The 26191-nt window shown below is 41.2% G+C and overlaps 1 protein-coding gene across 1 annotated transcript in view; it reads left to right on the top strand.

Moving 5' to 3' along the window:
* Nucleotides 1-26191, top strand: part of LOC141430548 (uncharacterized) — a 37450-nt gene that overhangs the window by 4398 nt on the left and 6861 nt on the right. Inside the window, exons 7-22 of the mRNA XM_074091298.1 lie at nucleotides 1371-1460; nucleotides 3515-3780; nucleotides 5806-5993; nucleotides 6657-6734; nucleotides 7187-7371; nucleotides 7950-8101; nucleotides 8755-8870; nucleotides 8978-9049; nucleotides 9377-9548; nucleotides 10462-10597; nucleotides 15106-15298; nucleotides 17014-17129; nucleotides 18620-18740; nucleotides 22519-22696; nucleotides 23181-23252; nucleotides 25911-26073. Coding sequence (XP_073947399.1) covers nucleotides 1371-1460; nucleotides 3515-3780; nucleotides 5806-5993; nucleotides 6657-6734; nucleotides 7187-7371; nucleotides 7950-8101; nucleotides 8755-8870; nucleotides 8978-9049; nucleotides 9377-9548; nucleotides 10462-10597; nucleotides 15106-15298; nucleotides 17014-17129; nucleotides 18620-18740; nucleotides 22519-22696; nucleotides 23181-23252; nucleotides 25911-26073 — 2298 coding nt within the window. The remainder of the gene's footprint in view (nucleotides 1-1370; nucleotides 1461-3514; nucleotides 3781-5805; nucleotides 5994-6656; nucleotides 6735-7186; nucleotides 7372-7949; nucleotides 8102-8754; nucleotides 8871-8977; nucleotides 9050-9376; nucleotides 9549-10461; nucleotides 10598-15105; nucleotides 15299-17013; nucleotides 17130-18619; nucleotides 18741-22518; nucleotides 22697-23180; nucleotides 23253-25910; nucleotides 26074-26191) is intronic.

The raw sequence follows: 26191 nt of genomic DNA, 5'->3' as shown, positions 1-26191 counted from the left end.
CGAAAGTAGAGGCCAAAATAATATTACTCTTTTGCTCACACTTGTCTCAATTCTCGCGATTTTGCAAGTAAATGAAACTAATTACCACTGCTTATATAAAAAAAGAGAATAGATAGTTCAATGATGTAGGTGTTTGCTTGTGTAATCAATTCTTTGTTCATTAACAAAAAGTAAAGTATTAATATAAGAGTGACGTTTGTTGTTGTTTGTTTACTAACTTTAATAACTTAGTAAATAAACAACGACAAACGTCATTCTATTGTCACCCCATCAGGGCCCAGTTTCTCGAAGCATATTAGTCTAATAATTTTTGTGTTTTATCTAATTTTTTCATACAATTTATGAGACAAAACACTAATATTAATAGACTAATATGCTTTGATAAACAGGGCCCAGCTAGCACTGAATAAATGATCAAACAAAAATATATCGTCGCATTTCTCCTATTCCTTGTAGACTACCTAACATAGTTATTTGCCTCACTCGCATATGTATTTTTTACATCAGCAATATAATGTACCTAGAGTACCCATAAAAAAGTAACTTCTGCGGGAGCAATGCCGCGGGACAAAGCTAGTTAGCTATATTAGTCGTAAAACATGATTTCTGCGATGCAGCTCCTTTAATATAGGAAAAGTAGCATTTCCCGCGTCTTTAAACGCGTAAATCATTAGATTAGATCAAACAATTGAATTATAATTCGGGATTCTGCAAAATATTCCGTAGAAATCCCCAAAAATTACATCGTGGATTTTATTACCATTTCAAAAAAGCACCCACGTCTAATTTCGTGTCTGTAATCCTGCGGGATAAAAAGTAGCTTATTGTGTTATTATATGAATTAGAGACGTCTAGCTCTCTACATATCAAATTTCATCCAAATCAGTCCACCCGCTTTAGCGTGATACTAGCCGTTGACCGCGACTTCGTCCGCGTCGTACAGTTCATTTATCGCTATCCCGCGCGAACTGCAATTTTCGGGGATAAAAACTATCCTTTTGTCCTTCCCCTGGACTCGAACTATGTGTATACCTACCTAATTTAGTCTGAATAGATTCAGTGGTTTAGACGTGAAAAGGTAACAAACAAACAGACTTACAAACTTTCTCATTTATAATACTAGTGAAATAAACGGATGCTATTAGTAACATCTCTTTGGGTTAACTCCGGCACAACATAATTCCTTCCGTTAGTTACTGTATGCTTTGGAGTAACAGGAGTATAAATAGTTAAAATCTTATAATTATCATCCTATCAGCCGTATAGGACGTCCATTGTTGGACTAAGACCTACCCTATCTCACAAAAAAATGAAAAAATCAAAATCTTACCATGCTGTTCCACAATTAAAACAACTTTCTTTATTTTCAGGGCTGAGGTGGCGTGGGACATTGATACAATTTACCTAGCGCATGACATAAGAATGTTGCATCTAAAGGATTTCGATCATTTGGACCAAAGGTAACTTATCAGTAATTACTTTGTAAGGACATACGTCACGCCGTGCGATACTTTTTAGCTCGGCGTTAATATCTGCATGAATACAAATTGATTGGTTAATGCGCCATTTTATGGCATTAATTAATTTATGAATAAGAAACTAACAAGAGGAAAAATTAATAATTTCTTGACACATTGTCGATTGCTTTTTTCCGGAATAATAGAGTGCGGGTAAAACTACGTTTATTTTTAAATTATGCAGACCAATCCCCAGCCACTTGCGTCATACTTGCAAGGTGGTTCTCACGCTGCTCCGCACATCGCAGCTACGTCCGGTTGCAGCTGCGGTTTTTAAGTTTGAACTGTAGAATCTTGATTAGTACACAAAAACCGCATGTTGTAACACTGAATCTCTCCGTGCGGAGGTACGAATTGTACGACGGTTTGCACTCCCAGACGACGATGCGGTGCGGGACGCGGGATATGCCACATTGAGCGCCATAGAAATGAACATAAGAAGCAAATAAAATGCCTTTTTTGGCGTGCACCGCAGTTCCGGACGGAGATGCGAAGCAATCGCCTAAGTGGCCCGGGATGCGAGGGCAGTGTGATAACCGCCTAAGTGGCCGTACTTGCAGTTTTATATACGTCCGTACGTACTAATAACACTATCCCAGACTGCCTAACGCTACTAAAATGCAAGGCTCCTGCGAAACGGAGACGAAGTAATTTGTTATGCCATTTTTTTGAGAATGGGTGGGCTTTTTTGCAAGTCGTAGCCTTTTTCTTTGTGTATTTGTTACTTTTATACCCGTTTTATATTTTATTATTGGGAACTAATAACCTATGGCAACTTTGTTGGTCAATGTGAGATGTAATTGTTTATAATGTTAGTTTTATTGTACCGTTGGTGCCCAAATACATAAATAAATAAATAAGTTGCTGGCAATAGCTAGTCCAAACGATTGTTAAAATTTTAATTTCTCATGCTCTAAACTTCGTATTTATACTGGATCTAGACGAACTAAATACTTAAAGACTTTTTATGCTCTAGTGCATGAAGAAAAATTTTCGTGTCAAAGCAATCAGTTGCCAACAGCCACAAACATAAAAGTTTATATATATTTATTAATAATTCGTAATTTAAATTAATACCTCAATAAAACTAGTAAATAAACATGAATACAGCAATCCTAAGACAGCAATGCATGAAAAATAAAAGGTACCTAGTAAGTGAATCCCACTAGTGCTATTCACTTTCCCGGCAATCAAAGTGAAAAGCGTGCAAAACTCGAGCACCCATTTTTCTCAAAAAATTCAGTAAAAGTCTACATTATTCCTTACATATCAGCAGAAGGCTAAGTGCATAGTTTATGGTCAGCGAGAAATTAAAAAGTTAATAAGATTGCAGGCGCGCTAGCTCGAAAATACTTTATTAGGTATTGTCGAGTCTCAAACTTTTAAAAAAGTGAAAACGGCCAGGTAAATGTTGGCACAAGTCGTAAACAGCCAACTCAAATGGCTGCTATCAGTTATTTTGTTGGAGCTCCAGACTTTTTTTTATTGAATCAGCAGGGCTACTACGAAACTCGAAGTTCGTATCGTACCGTCCCTCTCGCTCTCGTATTAAATAGTATAAGTGTCAGAGGGACCGCACGACACGAACTTCGAGGTAGCCCTGCTGAAACAGCTTGTGGTGTTTTCGGTGGAAAAATAGACCTGCTGTTTTTTTTAATGAAAAAAAGGCGGGAAAGCATGAAAAATTTTATTGGAATAAAATTAAATGTCATTAATAATATATTTTGTTAAGAAAAGGCTTATTCTAATGTAGTTTTTTTCCTTCGCCATTTTTGAGAAAAGCTTTATTCCAGCCGAGACTAATATTTAATCAATTTTTAATTCTCATACTCAGCCAGCAATTGCCTAATTCCAGGCCACGACAATAATCTACTATTCCCCTCGACGTGTCTATCCACCGTCGCCGTACCGGCTCGGCTAGCTATATAGAACGTCTCGAGTAAAATGGCTCGTTTTACGGCTCTACTATTTTTACTTATCCATCTATATTGTTCCAGGGATCTCATCCCACTTCTGATCGCGCTGCAGCACAACACTTGGTTCACTGGGGTCTGCGGCGACGGCGTGCGAGTCGGCAGCGAGGCGTGGGAGGCTCTGTCTAGAGTCGTGCGCTGCGCGGCGCCGCCCCCGCAGAAGCTGAGCTGGCGCGCTGCGGCGTTGCGGCACGACCATGCGGCGAGACTGGGGCACGCTATGTCGCGCGCTCGAAGGCTCCCCGCCATGCATACTATAGACTTCTCGCAGAACCATATTGAAGATAAAGGTTGGTTACGAGTGGTACGACTTACGTACGAGCGTTGGATGCAAGTGGCGAGTTCTAGTACAGTGTAGCGTTCTAAGGGGGAGGCCTTTGTTCAGCAGTGGGCGTCTTCCGGCTGATGACGATGGTATCATGGTACGACTTACGGGCGTTACTTCATCAACGTGATTTAAGTTCTTCTCTCTCTGCACCTATTCCCAGTTTTTTGGGGTCGGCCTACAGAATATGAAGTTTACTCTTTATAACTTTTTCCCGCAACTTTGTCTACGTCCCACTTGAACGTGACACTTTACCAGCTTTATAAGACGCCTATGTAAAGCTTGGGTTTCCTCGGATAGTGGTGCCATCATAATAGGGGCGTTGTCTTACTGTCAGTTTCCTAGAGAGCGATAATAGGGATGTTGACGCCATTAAAAAATAATTCGAAGGCACGACTCCCCCGACCCCTGAAACCCAGATTAATTTTCGATTCACTGTAAAGTTAGATTTTTTGTAGCTTTAAAGCAAATCAATAGTTAGTTGATTGAGTTGGCGAACAAATAGCGACTTATGACGTCATAAGTCGCTATTGCCATTGAGACTATGGGAGAATTGTGTTTTGACAGCTCATAAAAAGTACGTCAGTTGATTGGTGGTGTCAACATCCCTATTGGCACCGTTGTTTACATAAATATCGTTCTTCGCCGCTGCATTGACACCGCTATTCTAGGAACCCTGAGCTTTAGGCCGCTCGCCCACGGCGACTTTTTGTAGCGATGCTGTCGCGCGTTCGCATAGATACAGTCGCGATGCGGTCACTAGCTGTGTACCCTCGCCCACATAACCACGATTCAGTCGCGATGCAAACGCGCTACTGTCGCGCTTCACCCTGGGGACCCTTCACACCCTCCCGCCGTTCTCACCACGATGTCGTCCGAAACCGTCGCGCATTTGCATCGATACAGTCGCGTGGCGTTGGCATCGCTTCTGTAGCGCGTTGCCAATGCGACTAACGCGCGTTAGTAGCGATGCTGTCGAGCATTTACAAAACGCGCGACAGCATCGCTACAAAAAGTTGCCGTGGGCGAGGGCCCTTAGATATGTAGCTTTCTATTATGTAGTTCCAGAGATTATTATAAGTCCAAGGCTGGCCAATAAATTTTCTAGATAAGCAATTTTTTTAAGTCCAAGGCGGCGCCGGGCCTTTGTTTTAAGAGGCACCGAACTACTAAAATTAGATACGCTATTGATGGGCACCACGCGTTGGTGGGAAAATTCAAGTGCCTTAGCGGGCCATATCGTGGACTTGATTTAGCCAACCTTGGTATAGACACATATTGTAATGGAGTTACTTATATTACTTCCCTGGCGAAATATAGATTGTAACTAGTCGTCAACAGTCACTCTAACATTGATATTTATAATGATAGAACACTGTCAACAACGGGTATTGTTTGTTTGTTATTTTTCATTCTGCCATTGTTTCAACAGTAGCAAAGGTTGGCGTAGGCCCCATGTACCAGTTGGGTGCGGGATATCAGCCATATTGTTTGTTCTAACTTTCGTACAATCCTTGACTCCGTAATAATTTATCGCTCATTTAAAAAAAAGTTTGTCAATAGGGTTCCGTTTTTTGAAAAAGTTCAGTGACAATTTAGTGGCAATTATTTACCGAGTAAGATAATGTTCTTATTGTTTTCATTATTGTATCAAAATAGCCTGTTACCAATCGTTTATTTATTTAATTTTTTTCATTGATATTGGTTCTAGTTTATTGCTACTGTACTAATCATATTTTTTCCAGCTGTTGCTCACGATTTCGTTTGCTAAAAATTCGCTTATTGAATTTCCTGCGGGAACAAAGCAATTTTTCGGGATAGAAGTATCCTTTGTGTTAAATCGGGTTATAAATTATTTGTTTGCCTAACTTCATTCAAATTCCGTTTTTGCGTCATGGAGTAACATACAACCAAACTTTCACATTTTCTTAGTCGTTAAATGTTTGTTTGAAAAAAAAACTTACAGTTATTTATTTACTATCGTCCGCAGGTGCAATCAGCATTTTGTCGGGTCTCGCGAACAACCCCGACGGTCTCCGACACATCGCTCTGTCGCAGTGTGGTTTAACGGGCAAGACGGTGTCGCACCTCGCCACAATGTTGAACGACAATCCTTGCCACCTGTCCACGTTGTCGCATTTGGATCTGTCACATAACAACCTCAAGGACGATGTTCATGTAAGAGCTTTTTTTGTGCGTACTGTATCTGTAGCTATAATTGTTGGTGGAAATTATTCTTGTACATACATAGATTCGAACATACGTACAAAAGAATGGCGCTTTGAAAACTGAAAAAAAAAACGAGTTATTAGTTTTTTTTTTTTTTATAAGACTGGATGGCAAACGAGCAAGTGGGTCTCCTGATGGTAAGAGATCACCACCGCCCATAAACATCTGCAAACCAGGGGAATTGCAGATGCGTTGCCAACCTAGAGGCCTAAGATGGGATACCTCAAGTGCCAGTAATTATACCGGCTGTCTTACTCTCCACGCCGAAACACAACAGTGCAAGCACTGCTGCTTCACGGCAGGATTAGCGAGCAAGATGGAGTATGAATGGATGTAGTTCGGAGAAAACCTAAATTCTGACTAAATATTAGTGCGGATGAGTTCAAGTCAAGCTCTAATTTTGTAACGGTCATGTTAGCAAGACATGACCATTATTTTGTCAAAGACTGTCTTTGGTTAATTTGTGATTCATTCACTAATCAAACTACATTGCGGACCACTTCTGTAAAAAGAAAATGTAAATAATATCTAAAACTCAAACCGCAACATTGTTAGTCATTCATTACCAAAGCTTTTATTTAAAATTATATAAATGTTTTTGTTTCTTTATAGAATTTATACAACTTCCTGGCGCAGCCCAATGTGTTGACTCATTTAAATTTGACGAACACGGAAACTACTCTTGAAAACGTAAGTATACGTTCTGGTTTAATTTACGATTTTAAAGTCGAGGCAGCAGTGTTTCGGTAGACTATTTTAAAGATTGTACATAAAAATAATTTGATTTTTTAGTTGAATTGATTTTAACTTTAATGAATGCTTTTTTGATTATTGCAATACATCGTATTATTCACATATTCATAAATCAGATAATTAGTTCATCGTTTCGAGTCTATCTAAGATTCTTAGTTCTGGGGTCCGAAGGATGATAGGTGGGTCACAATGCAGAAGACAGTGCCCAGTGCGCTTACGTTATCCTAAAATGAGAATGTTTTTATTCATTTTTATGTTTTTTTTTTACTTTGTTGTTTACATACATACAATATGGAATTGAACCGAATTATTAAATAAATAAATTAAAGTGTCTGGAGTGTCAATCTATTGGCACTGTGTTCGCAACATCAGCTACGTTATTCTTTTAGATGTGGGGAGCATTACTTCGCGGTTGCGCGGCGCGTCTGGCGGAGCTCCTAGTGGGCCGCAACCCGTGGTCGTCCGCGCGCCGCCCCAAGGACCCGCCGCCATCTTTCCGCCAATTCTTCACCGCTTGCCTGGCCCTCAGCACGCTCGACTTCTCATATTGCAAGATGCTGCCGGATGCCCTCAAGTATGTTCGTCAATTGTTTTATAGAAAAACTTAACGGTAGCATCTCGATGTCCGCGGATTGCTCGGGATTGCATGGAACGGAACAGACGCTATCCCCTTAACGATTCTTAGCATTATGCTGCTGTGGCTTTATTTCGGACTATTTAACCCACTGGCACTCAGTCCTATACAAACCAACGTACCCAAATCGTCACCAAGTGCTGTCAAGTTAGCTGTCATAAATTTTATTACAAATTGTTGAACACGGCCGCTTGCGACTTCGCTATGGCGTGCTATTTTGTTAACAGAACCTTATGGTTTAAGTTAGCAGACATGGTTAACGCTTTGTTGTTGTCGCGTATACAACCACATCATTACATTAACACTGCACTGAGACTATTAAAAATACACAAAGGGTTATTGAGTGGCATATGAAGCTTATATGTAGGTGGCCACCGATGCTGACGCAGGCCAAAAAGGAGATAGAGAGACGATTTGAAAACTTTCCACCCAAATTGAAAGAAAAAAAAAACGTTTTTTTTGGGGGGAATAAATAATAATAACAAGATGTGTAGGTAAAGGTTGTTTTGTATTAACAGGAGCCTGCTGTTAGGGCTGGCTTGTAACGAGAGTGCGACGGGCGTAAAACTGAACCTCTCGGGCGTCCTGTCGTCGTCACAGGCGGCGCACGTGCTCGAGTCCTGCATCCACGGCGTGCGGTGCCTGCAGTCGCTCGACCTCTCCGACAACAGTAAGTCCTAAGGACTACTGTCCACGTAGACCGCACGTCAAACACACTACATCGTCAATTGACGCTTGTGTGCATCTTGCTTGCATCCTGGGTGGAAAAGAACGAAACTGTGTCCACGGAAACGCAACATAATAATATAGTCAAGTAGCTCCTACGAATAATTCTCAGCATCGTGGACAAAGTTTCGTGCCTTTCGAAGTAGAATGCAAGCAAGCTGCACACAAGAGTCAAATGACGTGCGATCTACGTGGACAGTAGACCTAAGACCACGCGGACGCACGTCATACGCAAAATATAGAAATATTCATTTGCATCCTGTGTAGCACAGAACGAAACTGTGTCCCCGGCACTGACCGCATTGCCATACGTACGTTTGCGTACAGGTAAACAAGCTGCACACAAGCGTAGAATCACAATGTGATATGACCAGGGATCGTAAAATGCGAGCACAATCGATTGAAATCACGTATGTCAAAATTATGACATCCCTATGAATTTAGCTCGAATTTTACGAATCCTGGATATGACGTACGGTACGGTCGACGTGGACAGTGCCTAAATCGTTATGCGTATCGAGCACATAATCAACTACCCTTAAAAAAATAACGATGGTATGTAGAGTAACGTAGTAAGGTAATCTTTTTTTTTTTCAGGTATGGAGTTGGAACTCTCTGGAATAGTGCGAGCCATAGGCAAAAACCATTCAATTCATCAATTGTCACTTAGCCGGCTGACTGGGAAAAGATCTTATGCGCCTCCCTTAATACAGGTAACTAACAATTAACAAAGTAAATCAAATGTAATGATATATTTTTATAAATAATATAAAAAATAATAAAAAAAAAAATCTATCTAAATTAATGTGTTTTTTTCCAGGCACTAGTCCATGTTTTGCAAGAGCCAGACACAGCTTTAACTTCTCTCGATTTAAGCGATTGCAAACTGAAGGTACGTATTTCGACACCGATCATACTTACCTTATAGTGTCCGGCCGTACCTACTTTCAGTTTCGGCGAGGGGTGTGTGTTAATCACTGTAAAGAATGCCAAATTTGACGTCAATCCGACAACTGGAAGTGAGTCATAATGAACTTGCAAGATTTGACCCAATAAGAACATACTGGGCAAGCTGAATAAAAGCTTGAAATAAAAGAAAAATATGGCCCTTGTTATTCGGTTTCGGTTGCACATACTACAACCAGTAGGTACAGAGTACGCGTATTTAGAATGCGGTCTCCATCCTTTGGTGTAACGCTGAAGAATTGTATCTCCCTAGGGCGACTTGTACGGGCTGCTGAACGCGTTAGGCGGCGCGCGGCGTTTGCGCTCGTTGGACGTCGGCGGCAACTTGGCCGGCGACGCGGGCGCACGGCTTCTGGCCAAAGCGCTGCAGTGCAACTGCACGCTGCACACGCTGTATATCGACCGGAACGCGTTCAGCTTGCAAGGTTTGTGAACATCATGTATAAAACAGCCAATACGGTATTTGACTATTTTTTATTTTGTAAATCAAAGCTTTGCAATGTGTGTTATCATCTAAAGGTAAATTTTATCAATTTTAAGCTACTCTTATTTATGTCAGAGATATAAAGGTTTGCAATTTAAGATTAGACGGAAAGAAATGTTATGTATGTATGACTTTACATCCAAATAGCGCCATACCTACCGCTCAAAAAGACACACGTTACCATTAAAAAAAGACACCATAAGTTAAATTTTCAACCGATTTTTTTTTTCAGTAATCATTTTATCTGTATACAGGGTGTAACATTCATATTGGTCAGTATGGGAAAGTCTGAGACATACGAAGATCGGTTTTTAGGAACCATGTCATCGATTTTAATAAGAAGAAAAACTGCATTCATAAATTTACAAAAAAAAAATTTACACATTGACAGTTCTGGAATCGAACCTGGTCGTTTTGAAAAATAAAACATACATTATTTCTATTTCGATATCGGTAGTGAAGGTCATAAGCAATAAATACTACTATGAAACACGATATCTAGAATGAATAAAATGCATTTTATTTCATATTCTTTAATAATGTATTTATTTTCAAAACATCCGGGTTCGATTCCCGAGCTGAGTACAAGTTTTTGAAAATGTATGGTTGCAGTTTTTCTTGTTATTTAAATCAATGACATGGTTCCTAAGAACGGATCTTCGTATGTATTATAGTTTCAGACTTTCCCATACTGACCGATATGAATGTTACATCCTGTATAGTGGCGTACCGTACCGACGTAACGATTCGATTCCCGTCGTCGAGTTCTCTAAATTTACGATGTGACGTCAGTGATTACAAATCAAAGCTTGTGTCACTAATTGCCAGATACGTTTAATATTTGATATCGGCAGGGCTGACGGACATAGCGACAGCGCTGCGTCGGTCGGTGAGCGTGCGGCGGGTGGAGTTCCCGGGCTGCGACGCGGCGGCCGGCGGGCGCGGCGCCAGCGAGCGCGTCGCGGCGCTGTGGCGAGAGCTGCACGAGAGGTATTTCTTCTGTCCAGTGCATTTTGATTGCAAGCAAATTAAACAGCAACATTGCAAATAAATTTTCATGTCGCAAATTTTATTGTTTATCATTGTCATGTACAGCAGAGCCACCGTAGGACGCCCACCAACGAGATGGACGGATGACTTAGGGGCTGTTTCACCATCTTTCACCAACTTTGTACATGCGTCGTCTACAATCCGCCCCCTAGTGCTAGAAGAGCACTATATCACCTCCGTGGGGACAGTAAGGCGACGCGTGTGACGAGCTGTCGCAGCAGCCCTGAGCGTGTGCGCACGACTACTATTCGAACGTTATCGTCGCGACCTGTATGAGATGCGCTTTCTGCACCGTAACGCCAAAAACCACGGTCCAAATTGGGTTCGATTAGCAGTACATATTCACCCTCTTTTAGAGGCCTCGTCTTCTTTTTCCGGTTTCTGCTGCGCAGGAGTGTATGCTTGTTTTTGAAGAGTAAACCTACTTCCCATCCATCACGAGCTGACTCATCTAAAACTTTTAATGCAGGTAAGTGCGCCTTATTTTCACAACAAGCAGTAGACACTCCTTTAATATCTACCGAAAAGGAATGCTTTACTAGTTTATCTGTTTCGTGAATATCGGACGTAGAGCTGTCGATCCCAGAATCGGCGTGAGTGGTATGAAAAACATTGTGACTTACATGTGGCGCGGTAGAGCGAGCGCGACCACAGTAGCCGTGGATGGACCACCCTAGCATGCAGCGAGTTGCGTACGGCGAATTTCGGTCGCCGTGAATTATTTGGAGCGGCGCTATTAGAAAATAATTATCTTCGCCGATTAGTAGCCGCGGCACTACACGCTCTTTGCACACGATATCTTTGACAGTTGACAACTGAGGATCAGAAATGTTGTTCACAAAAGATAAATTTTGCATAGGCAAACTTAACTTAGACACTTTACGTAAACATAATTTACGATAGTTATTGTCTCGTCCCGCTATATCGGCGCACACCTTGGGCGCATCTGATTGACAGACCTCAAGGCCGAACGCATCAATGAACTTAATATCACTGGCACTTTCACACTTCAAACCTAACTTATCGGCTAAGTCACTATCAATAATAGAGACAGACGCGGCGTCATCTAGTAGCGCGTACGTTTGCACCACACCTCGGGGTCCGCGGAGGGTCACAGCAACCACTTTTAACATAACATCGCCTTCCGATGCCGACTTGACGTCCTCTGGCACTGCGACATGAGCTACGGTAGCGTCAGCTGCGGAGGCGGCACACGGCGGCTCGCACAGCTCGGGCGCGGGCTCCATGGTGGCAGACATCGATTCGTCATACGAGTACACAGGTTCACGTGATTGTCCAGAGGTTGTATTTTTCCAATGTGAAGGCGATGATGAGGTTGGCGGCAATGTTCGAAGTCACAAACTGGGGCAGAGCATGTGCTGATGTCATGGTGCGTTATTAGACAACGCGAACATAATTTTTGAGCCTTTACGTACCTCCATCTGTCTCTGCGCATGGCGCGTTTAAATGTTCGACAGTCTGGTAAAGGTGGACAGCATGTTCGGCCTTTTTACAAAAGTTACATGTCATAACATCTGGTTCAGCGCTTACCGTAACAAGTATGGGTCGAGCAGGATTTGGATAGCAGTCACTAGCTCGCTTGACAGGATTGTTTACGGGTAGCGGCCTCTTGAATTCACGCGGTTGATAAAGTGTACCCGCGATTGAAACTTTTTCAGCCTCTCTCTTCAAAAATTCAGCCAGTAACACTAACTTTGGCTCCCCGGCGCGCAGCCGATCGTACGCAAAGTCGGTCCACTTTCCTAGTAATGTACTGGGCAGCTTTGATGTTATAGCTGATGCAAGCTCTGGGTTGCGGAGATGGTCGTCTTGTTTCAGTGCGCGAATTGTTGCCAAGCAATTATTTACCTTCATGGCGAAGTTAATAAGGTCATATTGATAAAAAGCAGGCAAGGGAGGCAATTTGCGTAGTTTTGCTGTAAGGTTAATAATAATCAATTCTGACTGACCGAATTTTAGCTCTAAAGCTTCCATGACGGCTGCGGGCGATGTATTGCCGATTAGCAAATCGGTGACAGCTTCCCTAGCATCGCCTCGTAGAGCTCGTCGAAGCCGAGACAGGTTTTCATTTTCTGAGAAACTGCAGGTCAACACAGACTCGTCATACGCATTCTTGAAATGGAGCCACTCAACGCAGTCGCCACTGAACAAAGGCAGGTCACGCGGCATGGCTAAGCGACTTAGTAATCGTTCTTCACGTTGAGAAGATGATTGATCCATCATGTCTTTGATTGCATGAGCCAACTGTAGTATGTCTGTGGCTTGTGCAGGCGCTGCACGGTCGGAAGAGTGCGCGACCGGCTCATGCTGCACAGGCAAGGGAGACATATTTACACGTTGATTATCTAACCATATATAGGGCTCGTGGTTCTCGCTGTGGCTGTGACTGATAAAGTCGTCCTCCCTATCAGACTCAGCGTCGAGGCGAGCTAAGTCGGCCGCGAGTCGTTTGTCGATGAGGTCCTTCTCGATGCGCGCCTTTTCCTCGGCTGCCTTTAACTCTAATGAGGGCTATCGCGAATGAATTCGCCGCTAGAGGCGCTAGTGTAGCGTGAGGTCTCCGAAATGTCAAATCTCATAGTTTTGGGTGAGCTACGCGGGTTTATTTATAATTAGAATAATTTTGTGAATATTCTGCAATATCTGAAATTAATTACGGCAAATATGCGTTCCGGGGCAATGAATGTCTGTGTTATGAGACAGTTTTGTCTTTCGGAAATTTGTCCTCCCTTTTTTCCGAACAAAACGGGGACTTTGCAACACTGTGGCATGCTCGATATTTTTATGGTACGGTTTTAAGGTGTATTAAATATGATTTTAATCTAAACTTTGTTTTCACGCCCTCAATAACAGACTTTGAAAGCCATACTTAAAAACCTCACGCAACAGTGCGCCATCTAGTGAGACAAAAAACGATAGCCCTCATTCCTTCCGCCTTGCTACCGACGATGCTGATGACTTTTTCGACTTACTTGAGCGAACATCGGAGGGAGGTGGCTGGACAAATGTAGAATCACAAGGAAGTTGCCGATGTGTAGAAGGAACATCGCCGAGCCGAGCTGATTCTCCTGCAGCTAGCTCGCGGCAACGTTGCCGTGTCATAGGTGGTGGTGGCGTGTTGAACATTATTTCACTATATACACTGAATTTAAACTATGGAAAAAACTATTGCACTGGTTTTAATTAATTTATTCGGTTCGATGTACCAAAATTGTAGACTGTATAATGATCTTTAGAGTGTAAATTAGTAAATAAAACAACTTTTTAATAATAATGCAAAATTAAACACGCAGCGCGGACAAGGACTATGACAGCACTCTCGATATTCTTTTGTTTTCTTTCCGCGCTGCATGCTTTCCAATTTTATTAGTGGCCAATTGCTAGACAGCGTTGGTATACAAACTCTTTATTTAAACTTTGTACATGCGTCGTCTACACCATCCATTGATTAGCGTTAACCGACGGTTAAATGTGATGCCATCTCCGTCTATTCGAACAAAACAAATAAACGGCAAAGAGACGGCATCACATTTAACCGCCAGTTAACACTAATCAATGGATGGTGAAACAGCACCTTAGTTAAAGCCGCGGGTTTGAAGTGGATGCTGGTCACTTCCAACTGAAGCAACTGGAGGTCTATGGGGGTGGCTTATGTCCAACGGTGGACGTCCTACGGCTGATATGATGATGATGATGATAATCAATTTCGTTCTATTTATTTATTTGTAAAAGTAAATATTTTATTTATAATTATTTATTAAAAACACTTATACAATAAAAAAAAAAAAAAATGACAAAAATCACGAAAAAAAAATAATGAGAAAAATATATATCTTTTTTACCTAGGAATCTTCCTAATTGCCCAGTCTTAATTAATTAGTGATTATTTATTTTATTTATTTATTTATTAGACATGCCAACAGAACATGAACGAGACATTTAAATTAATCTTAATTATAAGTTATAGCCCCGCTCATGCACCAATAACAGGCATGCAACAGCATGTTCGGGGAAATACACTAACAAGTAAAACTCTAAGACCTAATATAATTTTACTAATTAAATTAATAACAAAAAAAAAGGTAACTAATTTTGAGAGGCGTGCGATGGGTTCAGCATTTTTCGCTTAATTGAACAAGAGTCCTGAAAGATATCCAACTTGAATTGATATTCCAGGTCTAGGTCCTTAAAAGATTTTTGGATACGATATAGTGGAACAGATTTTCCAAGTTTTGTTTTGATATAAAACATCCATACTAATATTATAAATGCAAAAGTGTGTGTGTTTGACCGTCTTTCACGTCGAAACGGACCAACGGATCGCCGCGGGCAAAAGTGGATTATAAAAAAAAATACGAGCTCGTAATGCGTGGGCATTGTGGCGCCTGCTACTCTGCTTATATTTAACGTTTTTGTTTGTCGCACAGACTGGCCGTGAACTCAGCGCCGGCGACGACGCACACGCTGCGCGCGATGGCACTGGAGCGCGCGTGGGGCGGAGGCGAGGCGGGCGCCGCGCTGGCCGCGCAGGCCGCCGCCGCGCTGCCGCCGCCGCCGCTGCCCGCCGCGCTCGAGCGCGCCGCCGCCGCCGCGCACCACTTGCTGCACCAGTACCTGCAGGTATATCATATCATTATTACTCCACAGAATGTCACCGCCCCTAAGTCTGGCTATACCACGGAATAGAAAATTGGTCAAGTGCGAGTCGACTCGTACATGAAGGGTTTCGTAAACAATTCAGTAAAAGTTTTTCTTAAAATTCTTCTAATATTTTTTTTTTGCTGACTATACTTTATGCCCCTGGTTACCAAAGTACTCGTCAAGACGAATCAAACGAGTCTAAACACGATGCGGTCGTGTCGTTTATCACAGAGTTCCTATGGTCACCCGCTAGCTTTATCATCAGATAAACTCCATGTCATAATAATATTGCATTGTCATCGGATTTATACATGCGTGTAAAATTTCAGCTGAATCGGTTGAAGATATCCACTTCAAATTTGAGTTGAAAGATTTCACCCGAGCAAACGTAGTTACATTAGGTACACTGCAAATAAATATAATGCTTGTAATGAATTTTTGTTAAAAAAATATTTTTTAATACATGCTTTTTTGCCAAATGTACTTTGTTTTGACTGTACTTGCATTGTCATCTAAACTACATATCCGTACCAAATTTCAAGTCAGTACTATTAACTATTGAGGAGTTCCCTCCTGCAGGGACGATCCTGGCAGGGCCACCAAGATGTCACTACCAGATTATTGTATTGTCACCAAATTTACATAAGTAGCCAAATTTCAAGTCAATCGGACAACTGGAAGTGGGTCAAATTTAGCTTCCAAGATTTGACCCAAACAAACAATAAATAAATAAATAAACAAACAAACAGGGCAAGCTAAAGAAAAGCTAAAAATATCGCCGGAATGTAAGCACTTGTGCAAGTATTTCGAATAAAAAACAATTCAAATTCTCATCCTCTTTGGTTCTGGCTATTTGCTTCTGAAACATTTGCCCGCGCGGCTCAAAAAAAATGGCTGTCAGCACGGTTCACTCGCGGGAAATTCGGCGGACTTCGTATGTTGTGTATTATAATTAAATAATAAGAAGCTCGACTAGTGTGAATAAATTTTAAACTGTATTATAAACCGTGTAATTATGTATGTATGATTTTTTTAGTGTAAAAAACAATAGTTAAACATAGTGATTAATACGGTGTGAATTTGGCGAGCGCTTTATCAAAGTTGGCTTCATTGAGGTTTGTGGTTCATAAATTGCTTTATTCATTTTGCACAAAAATGAATAAACCACACAATCAGACAGTCACTATATTATATTTTTGAAGCCTTTATAAACATCATTAAAATCGCAAACTTAAAAGGTAAATATTCAAACGAAATAGCTAGTCGTTGCTAGGCGACAACGCCTAGCAACCAAAAACGCTGATAAAAACACGTTTCTTGTATGATGAACCCCTTTAATTTGTAACTTTATTTTATTTTTAGTATTTGTTGTTATAACGGCCACAGTAATACATAATCTGTGAAAATTTCAAGTGTCTAACTTTTACAGCTTAAGAGATAGAGTCCTGTGACAGACGGACGGACAGACAGACAGACAGCGGAGTCTCAGTAATAGGGTCCCGTTGGCACCCTTTGGGTACGGAAACCCTAAAAACAAGAGGAAATGTTATAAGTCCCGGTGTATTCCGAAATCAATTGTTGCCAACCACTTGATGCAAAATGAAAATGCAATCAAAATTTCCTATTTTTGTTCTACATACTAAACGTAAACGTACTTATAGAATGTATTTGGAAAACATTAATTTGTTCTGCAGAGATGCAGCGAAGTGTTCGCGGCGATGGGCGGCGGCGGGGCCGGCGAGCTTGTCCCGCTGCAGGCGGTGCGAGACGCTATGGCGCCCTGCGCCTCTACTCTACAGGATCTGCTTAAGTAAGAACACTCTTTAATTCACTAAACATCTATGTATCTATGGCTATTTATTATTTCATAAAAATAGTACATTACTGTAGAGGCCGGGAAGTAGGGGGTGCCGGCCAAGGAGATATGGGATAGGGATGCGAGGCTGGCAACCCCACGTTCCGGCCGAGGCTTGTATAGTGCTTTTCTCAAACATTACATGAAATTAAATAAAAAAACAAGAAATGAAGCTGGCGGGACGCCTAGTCTGGTCGCCCTGTTGTGTGCGCGCGTGTCGCGCTGGCTGCTGGCGGGCGGTGGTGCTGGGCGTGGGTCGCGTGCGTATCGCAGAGCGCGCGTTGAAACAAAAGACGGTCGCATTGCCGGCCAGCGGCCTGCAAGGTTGTATGAAATCTCTTTGCAGGCCGCTAGAGTGACCGCGCGCAGGCTGCTGAGTCACAGCGCCTGCAGCGCGATACTTCTCTGCCTATTATTTGTAACACAACGTCAATATTTCATGTCATGTTTGAGAAAAGATAATTACTACTTTTGAATTCACAAATGTTATCACAATCTTACACGCACGGTTTAAAACAGTAAAAGTTTCTTATTTCTCATTAGATCGGTAGATGCTTCTACTGTCTAGTATGATCTACACTGTCGTTGTTTTTGGAGCGCTGGAAGCTTTTAACGAGGATAAAGTTAGTGATGAAGCGCGTGGTTTCACGGTGGATGCAGGCCGCTTCCGATTAAGACAACTTGAGATTTATGTGAGAGGGCTATTTCCTAAAGTTACGTCCTACTGCTGATATGATGATGATGAAAGTGACAAAGTGCATGTGGTCGCTTACAACGTCTTATCAACATCATAGAAACGATCCTGTCGCAAGGCTGTGTCAGTAGTCGTACCGTGCTTTTTCAATATCGATCGCTTGGTTTCAAAATTAAAAATTAAACCAATGGCGGCAAAATAACGGCATCACTTAGATTTTCTAACAAATCCTGAATTATCTGACCTTTGTGCTATTTCGCATCTTACTGATAACTTTTGTTCCGAGAAACCACGACGTAGCACGTAAATGCACGTGAATCATAGCAGGTGATCTGTTAAACAAACAAATGTGCTGTTACTATTCATTCACGGCAGACAGTCACGATTCGCTCTAGTCAACTCCACACATCTATTTACCGTTCCATTTAATTAACGAAAACTACGTTATATGTTAGTTATTAATTACTCGTAGTTCGTTCGGAGTGTTCAGTGTGCGTATATTTTGTGTCTAATGACCAGATGATTGAACATTAATTTTCTAGTCTCACGGCTGTGTCGTTGAATACAACGTGACGAAACATTTCTTAATTTTTATTAAAAAAGCAAAATATTTTTACTAATTTCCACTAACTCTTGCGCGCCCGAATAGTAGTATTCGTGACAGCAATACTTCTCAGCTTTACTAATGTTTTCAAACATATTCTATCATTGTTCTTCTTAGAAATAAAAACGTGTGAACATTCTTTCGTAGTGAGGCGGTGGAAAACTTGGCTCTCTCGGCGTGTGAAGGTGTGGACAGTGGCGACAGCGATCCGGTACCAAGCAGCGACGCAGATATTCCCGACCTCCTCACTCCTATATCGCATTCCGCGGTAAGTTATAATTTTAATGCCTTTTCTGTAGAATTCGACCAGATTTGAGTAGCGCTTTACATAGATGTTTGAATTTGTGGCACAAATTCAATAGCTATATTAATGCAATAGACCATTTCTTACTGTTAGTTTGTTACGATATCTAAAATGAATCGGAAAGAAATGTAATTAAAAGTCTAACTTTGTTTTTACAAATTTACATGCGACCAGAAGTTGGATTACTTAAATTTGGTAAGCATATTTATTCTTTAACGGAACCGTTCGTATCTGGCAGTCGTCGGTCAAATATTTCGGCACGCGATACAAAATATATGGCGTGCCGAAGTATTTGAACACTTGCTACAATATATTTGATCCTGACTATACGAGGTGAGAGTGTGACTAGACGCACGCGCCTCGCCTCGCCCCTCGCAGCGCTCGCGTCCGGAGCGGTTTTTGGGCACGAGTCAAAGGACCTCACGACGAACGCGAGCTAGGTGTTTACGTAGTCGGTCCCAAAGTTCTGTCACAAATGAAAATAAAGATAAAAACAAAAGTGCCAATCAGTTTTTAATAAATTATATAACAATTTAAAGTACATTTAATAAAGAATTAAAATTATTCAAAATTACCACCTTTGTTTTTATACAGGCCCTTAATCGGCGCGGCCAGTCGTCTATCGCAGCACGCACCATTTTCATGTCTATTTCAGCGGCTGCTTTTCTTAAAGATGACTTCAGGCTCTCCAATTTTTATGAAATTTAGCACAGACCATCCCCTCTAAGACCTGCCAAATTTTATCGTCCAGAAGATTAAGGTCCGAACTGGAGGAAGGCCAATCTTCGTGTCTTATAAAGTCGATTTTTTGACGGTCAAACCAGGCTTGAGTGGTCTTGGCTGTGTGTGCTGGCGCAGAATCCTGCTGGAACACAAAATTATGTCCTGAAAATAGCGTGTTGGGAAGATCTTCGACATGCTTAGCCAAAACCGTCTCTTGGTGCACTTTCGCACTGATTTTGACCCCTTTTTCGCAAAAATGAACCTTAGTTGGCCCGTAAAAAGATACACCCAACCAGATCATCACTGATGATGGATGATGCCCATGTTACACCCGTGGAACTCTTTCTCCTGCTTCTTCAGAGCTCCTAGCGTACACTCTATCATTCTGTTTATTGTATGTACTTCTCTTCAATATCGCAAATCTTTTCGTCTGTAAAGAGGACATCACGGTGTCGATTTTTCGCGTACCGCTTTAACAACTTCCGGGATCTTTTAAGCCTTATTGTTTTTAGACGGGCATTAAGTAAGTGCCCACTCTTTTTTTTGTATGCTCGTAGACTAAGATCTTCGTTTAAAATCTTTTTGATAGTTTTTCTACTCACACCCATCTGCAAAGCCATCAACTTCTGTTTTCGAACAGGATTTCTTGCTATGCGCGCCTTGATTGCTTTGATCATTGCTGGTGTTCGTACGGAGCGAGGCCGGCCAATTATTTTCTTGTCCTCAACACTGCAGACTTCATTGTATCTATCAATAGTACGGTTCACAAACCTAAGCGTTATATTTAAATTTTTGAGCAGCTTGAAAATGGTACTTGGCGAGTGCCCACAGCGGTGCAATGCTAAAACAGCTATTCAGTTTTCTTTCAATGTCCACTCCATCGTGAGAAATTGCACCAAATGACTGTTTTTTGTTTTAAAATAATTGCCAAACATTCAAAAATGGAATTTAATCAAATTTTCTTAAAATCATGTTCCAAATTAAAAAATAATGTGCTAGTGACAGAACTTTGGGACTGACTATAATACTATTCAATGGAAAAAATCAATTGTGTAAACAAAGCATTTTTTCACGATTACTCCGTAGTTACTTACATTTGAACGCCAATCCCGATCATATTCACATCTCAATGAGCTCAGCACTGTTTTTAACAATCATTTTATCATTAAATAATCGTGTAAATATGTTTATTTTATAGAATTAAATGGAAGACGAAAATCCGTTATATTTGTCAAATTGACATGATAATTTTTTCCTCACCGAAGTTGGTCTATGGTCGGTCTAGTCTCTGGAAATTTAGTGCTGTACCAACAAAATTAATTATTTGACTGAACCAACCTTACCTACCGATAATTATGGCTGGCTCTGCAAATTAATTTATTCGTAGATATTAATTATTTGTGTTAAGTTACACTATTTAATGAAGGTTTATAAAGGTTTCTAATCCTATCGTACTATCCTACTAATCCTACTAATATTATAAATGTGAAAGTTTTGAGTGAGTGAGTGAATATGTTCGTTACTTCTTCACGCTGAAACGGCTGGACGGATTTGGATGAAATTTGGCGAAAAGTTAGATAACATAGGATACTTTTTATCCCGATATTCCCATGGGATAGGGATAAAATCTTGAATAACAACCGCTCAGCTTTGTCATGAAAATTGGTATATAGATAGTTTGACATCTGGAATAAAACATAGCCTACTTTTTATTTCGATATTCCTACGAGATAGGGATAAAATTTCGAACTAATAACCGCTGGGCTTAGAGTCATGAAATTTTACCACGATTGTTTTTAATGTAATGTCAATGAAAACAACGATTTAATTTTCGGGAATTCCCACGGCAATTTTTAAAAATCCCGGTATTTCAGCTGTTGGACCTAATGATTTACGTGTGCGAAGCCGTGGTAAACACTAGTTGGACGATAAAGAGTATTATAGTAGAAATTATGTAGATTTCTATTTACTAGTACTTATCATATTTACTGTGGAGTCCATTGTTGGACCAAACAATCATTTTGAATCACTTCCCTGTGTCTACTCTCATTTCCCTGTCTTATGTAAATTTAAAAATGCCTCTTCTAAATTATATCGAAAATACAACTGAGACATGGATGCACAGAAAACCAGAAAAAGAGACCAGCGCTGGGAATCGAACCTAGGTCCTCAGCAATCCGTACTGCGTACTATAACCCCTACACCACCGTTGGACAGGAGTCAAGATACAAATTTCTCCTATGCACACATATCTCAGGTTGCCTTTTTCTACTACGCTACTTAAGCAGCAAAAAATTCTAAATTAATCCATATTTTAACTGACCCTTTCAATTCTAAAATACTCCATCATAAACCTTGGGGAAAATATACGTCAAAAAATATAAGTGGATATACATGTTTCACCATTTTAAAAATTCTACCCTTAAAGGGGTATAAAGGGGAGTGTAAGTTTGTATGGAAAAACGTTAGGTATATTTGAAGATATAATTCTAAAACTTCGTGAAAATGCTATTAAACATTTTAAGTTAAAAGGGACATGGAACATTGTGAATGACTCTTGAACAGGACTAAGAGAATACGTGATTCGCCATTTTTAAAAATTAAACTTAGGGAAAACAGGGGAAAACATTAAATAATGAAATATGAGTAAATTCAAAATAATTATTTACTGCTGATTGAAGTATCTTAAAGAGCTTTCACATCACTAGAGCCAACGTCAGTCAGTCAGTCAGCCAGTCGTCAGTCAAGTGTCAATGTCAGTCACCACATTTGTTTACACAATTGATTTTTTCCATTGAATAGTACCATACGTACATTCGCGCTCTCGCTTCATTCGAGTTTGAACCTTGTGCTGCGCAGGTTGTAAGCTCAAAGACAACTGAACTCGCCACGAGAGTGTAAACAGGAAGCTCATTTACCTTCGATCACGCGAGCCGCGGGCCGAGATACGAGACGACGCGCGAGGCGAAGCATGAGGCGAGAGAGTGAATCCCGCATAAAGTATATACCTAACGTTTAGGCGACGCCGCTGGGGTGCCGGCGGCGGGAGCGCGGCGGCACGCGGCGCGTGCGGCCCAAGTCGGTCGCGGAGCAGCAGTGCAGCAGCAACGAGATGCTATCGCTGCCGCCGCTGCACGGCGAGGCGGGTGACGCGCTCGCCGACCTGCCCGCGCACACGCTGCGACACCTCGTCAAGGGTCAGTCCCAGTACCATACCTTACAATCAAGCGACGGCGACACCTCGTCAAGGGTCAGTCCCAGTACCATACCTTACAATCAAGCGACGGCGCTGGGGTGCCGGCGATGCGAGCGCGGCACGCGACGCGTGCGGCCCAAGTCTTGCTGTTAACACCAAGGATTACCATCGGCAGTATCTCATCCATTATCAGTGTCGCACAAACAGGAGTAGACCGAACTACACTACACTAAGGGTTAGCATCTGTGGCATCTAGTCAAGGGACAGTGCCACAGGCGGTAGTAGATTAGATACCTCGCTATTTAACCAAGGGTTACCATCTGTTGTCTTTCAGCAAGGGTCAGTGCCGCACGGTGCCACACAACCGAACAAATAACCTGACCCAGACAAATTCGAACGGTAACTCTTTTAACAATTAACAAAATAATACTCCTAGATTTTAAACAAAGTTCTTGAGGCGTTAACTGAACTTTTCTGTATTACAGGACGCCCGAGAAGAGTAAAAACAAGAGCGCCATCTCGACCCATCACTGATCAATCACAAGACATCGACGAAGGTATTGTTAATATAGTTTTGTCTCGAATTAATTGAACAGCTTTATAAATAAATTACAGTAGCGATCAAAAGTATTTTGACTCCAAAAAAGTTTTGATATTATGTTAATCATATTAGTTATGAATACGTATTTGTTGCTAAAATAATGAATGGCTTAAGAAATCCTCGAATTAGGCAAAAAGTTTAATTTCTTTTAATAATATACACTAGCCCCAAAATTTTACATTTTACTGGTTCAAAAATATTTTGACAAGTATATTCTTTGAATTTTTACCAAGAATGCATTGCAATTGCAATGCATTTCACAAATATTTCATGAATAAATATCAGTAGACTGCTTGTAACATGCCGAAATACAAAGAATATTCAAACGACATAAAACAGGCTGTTGCGGCTACACTCAAAAGGGGCAAGTCGCAAGCTGAAGTTTTCACGAACTTTTGGAGTATCCGACAGCTTATTAGCGTTTGAAATAAATTGTTTGAGGCTCGAAAGAACGTCCTTAACAAGCCTAAAAGCGGTCGTCATCGAAATGACTTCAACAACTGATCGTGTAATCAAAAAACTTTCCACAGAAGATCCGCGAAAATCCGCAGAGGCGATCAAAAGACTACTTTTTATTCAAAAATAAAAATTTTGCGACAATATATTCATATTTCCACTGTTAAGCGACGCCTGAGAGAGCAAGGACTATATGGTCGACTCCCGTCTAAAAAGCCGGATATTTCGAGAAGCGTTCGCAATTCGTCACAAGTCGTGGACAAGTACTGATTGGTCAAAAAATGTATGGAGCGACAAGAGTAAGTTCAATTTAATGTCATCGGATGGCATCAAGTACGAGGGACGTCCACACATTAAACGACACGATGTAAGATACCAAGTACCCACGTGAAGCATGGTGGTGGCAATGTGATGGTTTGGGAATGCTTTTCTCGCCACGGAGTCGGCCCCCTCGTTAGAATTGATGGGATAATGGATCGATTTGTGTACGAAAATATACTCAATACACATCATGATACCTTATGCTAAGGAAAATATGCCACCTCGCTGGGTTTTTCAGCATGATAATGACCCCAAACATAAATCCAAACATATCCAGGCGTTCTTAAAGTATAAAAAGGTAAAGATTTTTGAACGGCCCAGTCAAAATTCAGATCTAAATCCCATTGAACACTTCTGGGAAGAACTGGATCGCAGAGTAAGATGCAGAAATTCCTCTAGCTAGGAGGCTTTTTTTCAAGAACTTAAGTCAGAGTGGGCGAACAGACCTTATGAACGCATACAAAAGTTAGTCGACTCTATGCCAGCTCGATGTGCCGCTGTAAGGAAGGCTAGGGGCTTTGCAACCAAGTATTAAGCAAATAGTTCATTTTAACAATCACCAGCTAGGCAAGGTCGTTGATTGTAAATGTCAAAATATATTTGAACGGTCTGAACTGAATAGTTAAAGTTTTTCATTCATGTACATACATGGTTTTTTTTATAGTAATGATAAGTGGAAAAGCAAGAAGCATAGGCTCAGTTTACGTATTTATAAATGATTCTTAATAATGCGGTATTTGACAACTCCTGATTTTGCCATATCTTAATATTATTATGAAAATATAGACATACAGATAGTATTTAGCGAAGAGAAAATGAAAATGTTGAAAATAGCCTGAATGGGTTCGAGAAAAGTATGGTACGGCCGTGCCTTTGGTTTTGTCTTGCTCGACTTGGCGGGGGCACTGCCGTACCCCGAGATCGGTTGAAAATTGGATTTATAGTGATTTTTTGAAAAATCTATATACCTGTCTCTTTCTCAAACGCTTTTCTCTATGCAGCAAGTATGGCGGTACTGGCGTGTGACGTCACATGCCAGTATGTCTTTCTCTGTCTAATCTTGAATTTCAAACCTTTATTACTTTGTTATTTGTAAAGGTAGCTTAAAAATTGTTTTTCTATTCCATAACAGGCATTGTGTAGTATTAATTTAAAAACATATACAAATAGTAATACGTATTAGGTTAGGTCTGTAAATAAAAATCAAAATTTTTTATTTGTCAAAATACTTTTGATCGCCAAATTTGAGCCATGCGTGCAGCGAATTCTGTCAAAAACTTGAAAACATGAAAATTCGTCATGCAGGGCTTTTCAGTCAAACTGACCCTACTTCCTGCTAAAATACTTATTCCGGATATATCTTAAAATTAATTTGACAGTGCTAGCGAAAATACGGCGTACTAAAATAGTGTCTAGGTAGTAGCTCTAGTCGAATATGTTCACGGTGACGGTGGGGCCGTCACAATGCAAAAATCTAGTAATGCAATCTCTGAACATGACCGCGATAGTATAAGTGTCCATATATGTTTCAGTGCCTAAGGCTACGTAGACTACGTACGCACTTTGCGGTTAGCCGCGCGTTTTTAGCGTGCTCTCCCTCTTCAAAGTATCGCTTGAGAAAAAGACGGCACGGTTAGCCGCATAGCGCGTACGAAGTCTAAACATAGGTCGTATTGTCTAACGCGCTGACATTTATCATTGCATGCACCATCTCTTTCTACCTCCGTCTTGTAAGACAATGCTTCTTTCTAGAAGTGAATTATATGTTAGACATAGGCCTCTGGTCTATGTTTCTGACAGCGACTAGACAACTGCGTTCAATAATGTTTTGTGTAAGGGCTGGACGAGTTCTGGCGCACGTGCCGCACGCCGCCGGGCAGCGAGGAGGCGTCGCTGTCGGCGCGCACGCCGCTCACGTCGCGCTCGCTGGTCCGCTGTCGTCTCTCGCTTCGCCTCTCGCCGCTGCGCCGCTCGCCCACGCTGCTGCGGGACGACACCATGTATGTATTAGATCGCGACTGTACTGGCTTCATCTCGACTCAATATCTATCTATTTGGGTTTAGTCGCAAGTCGTCGCATTTATAAAGCAAAGCTTCGTGTCGCTTTTCTATAAAATA

The sequence above is a fragment of the Choristoneura fumiferana genome, chromosome 8 (genome assembly GCF_025370935.1).
Source record: "Choristoneura fumiferana chromosome 8, NRCan_CFum_1, whole genome shotgun sequence".
Lineage (NCBI taxonomy): Eukaryota > Metazoa > Arthropoda > Insecta > Lepidoptera > Tortricidae > Choristoneura > Choristoneura fumiferana.
This window is presented reverse-complemented; position numbering and strand designations above follow the sequence as displayed.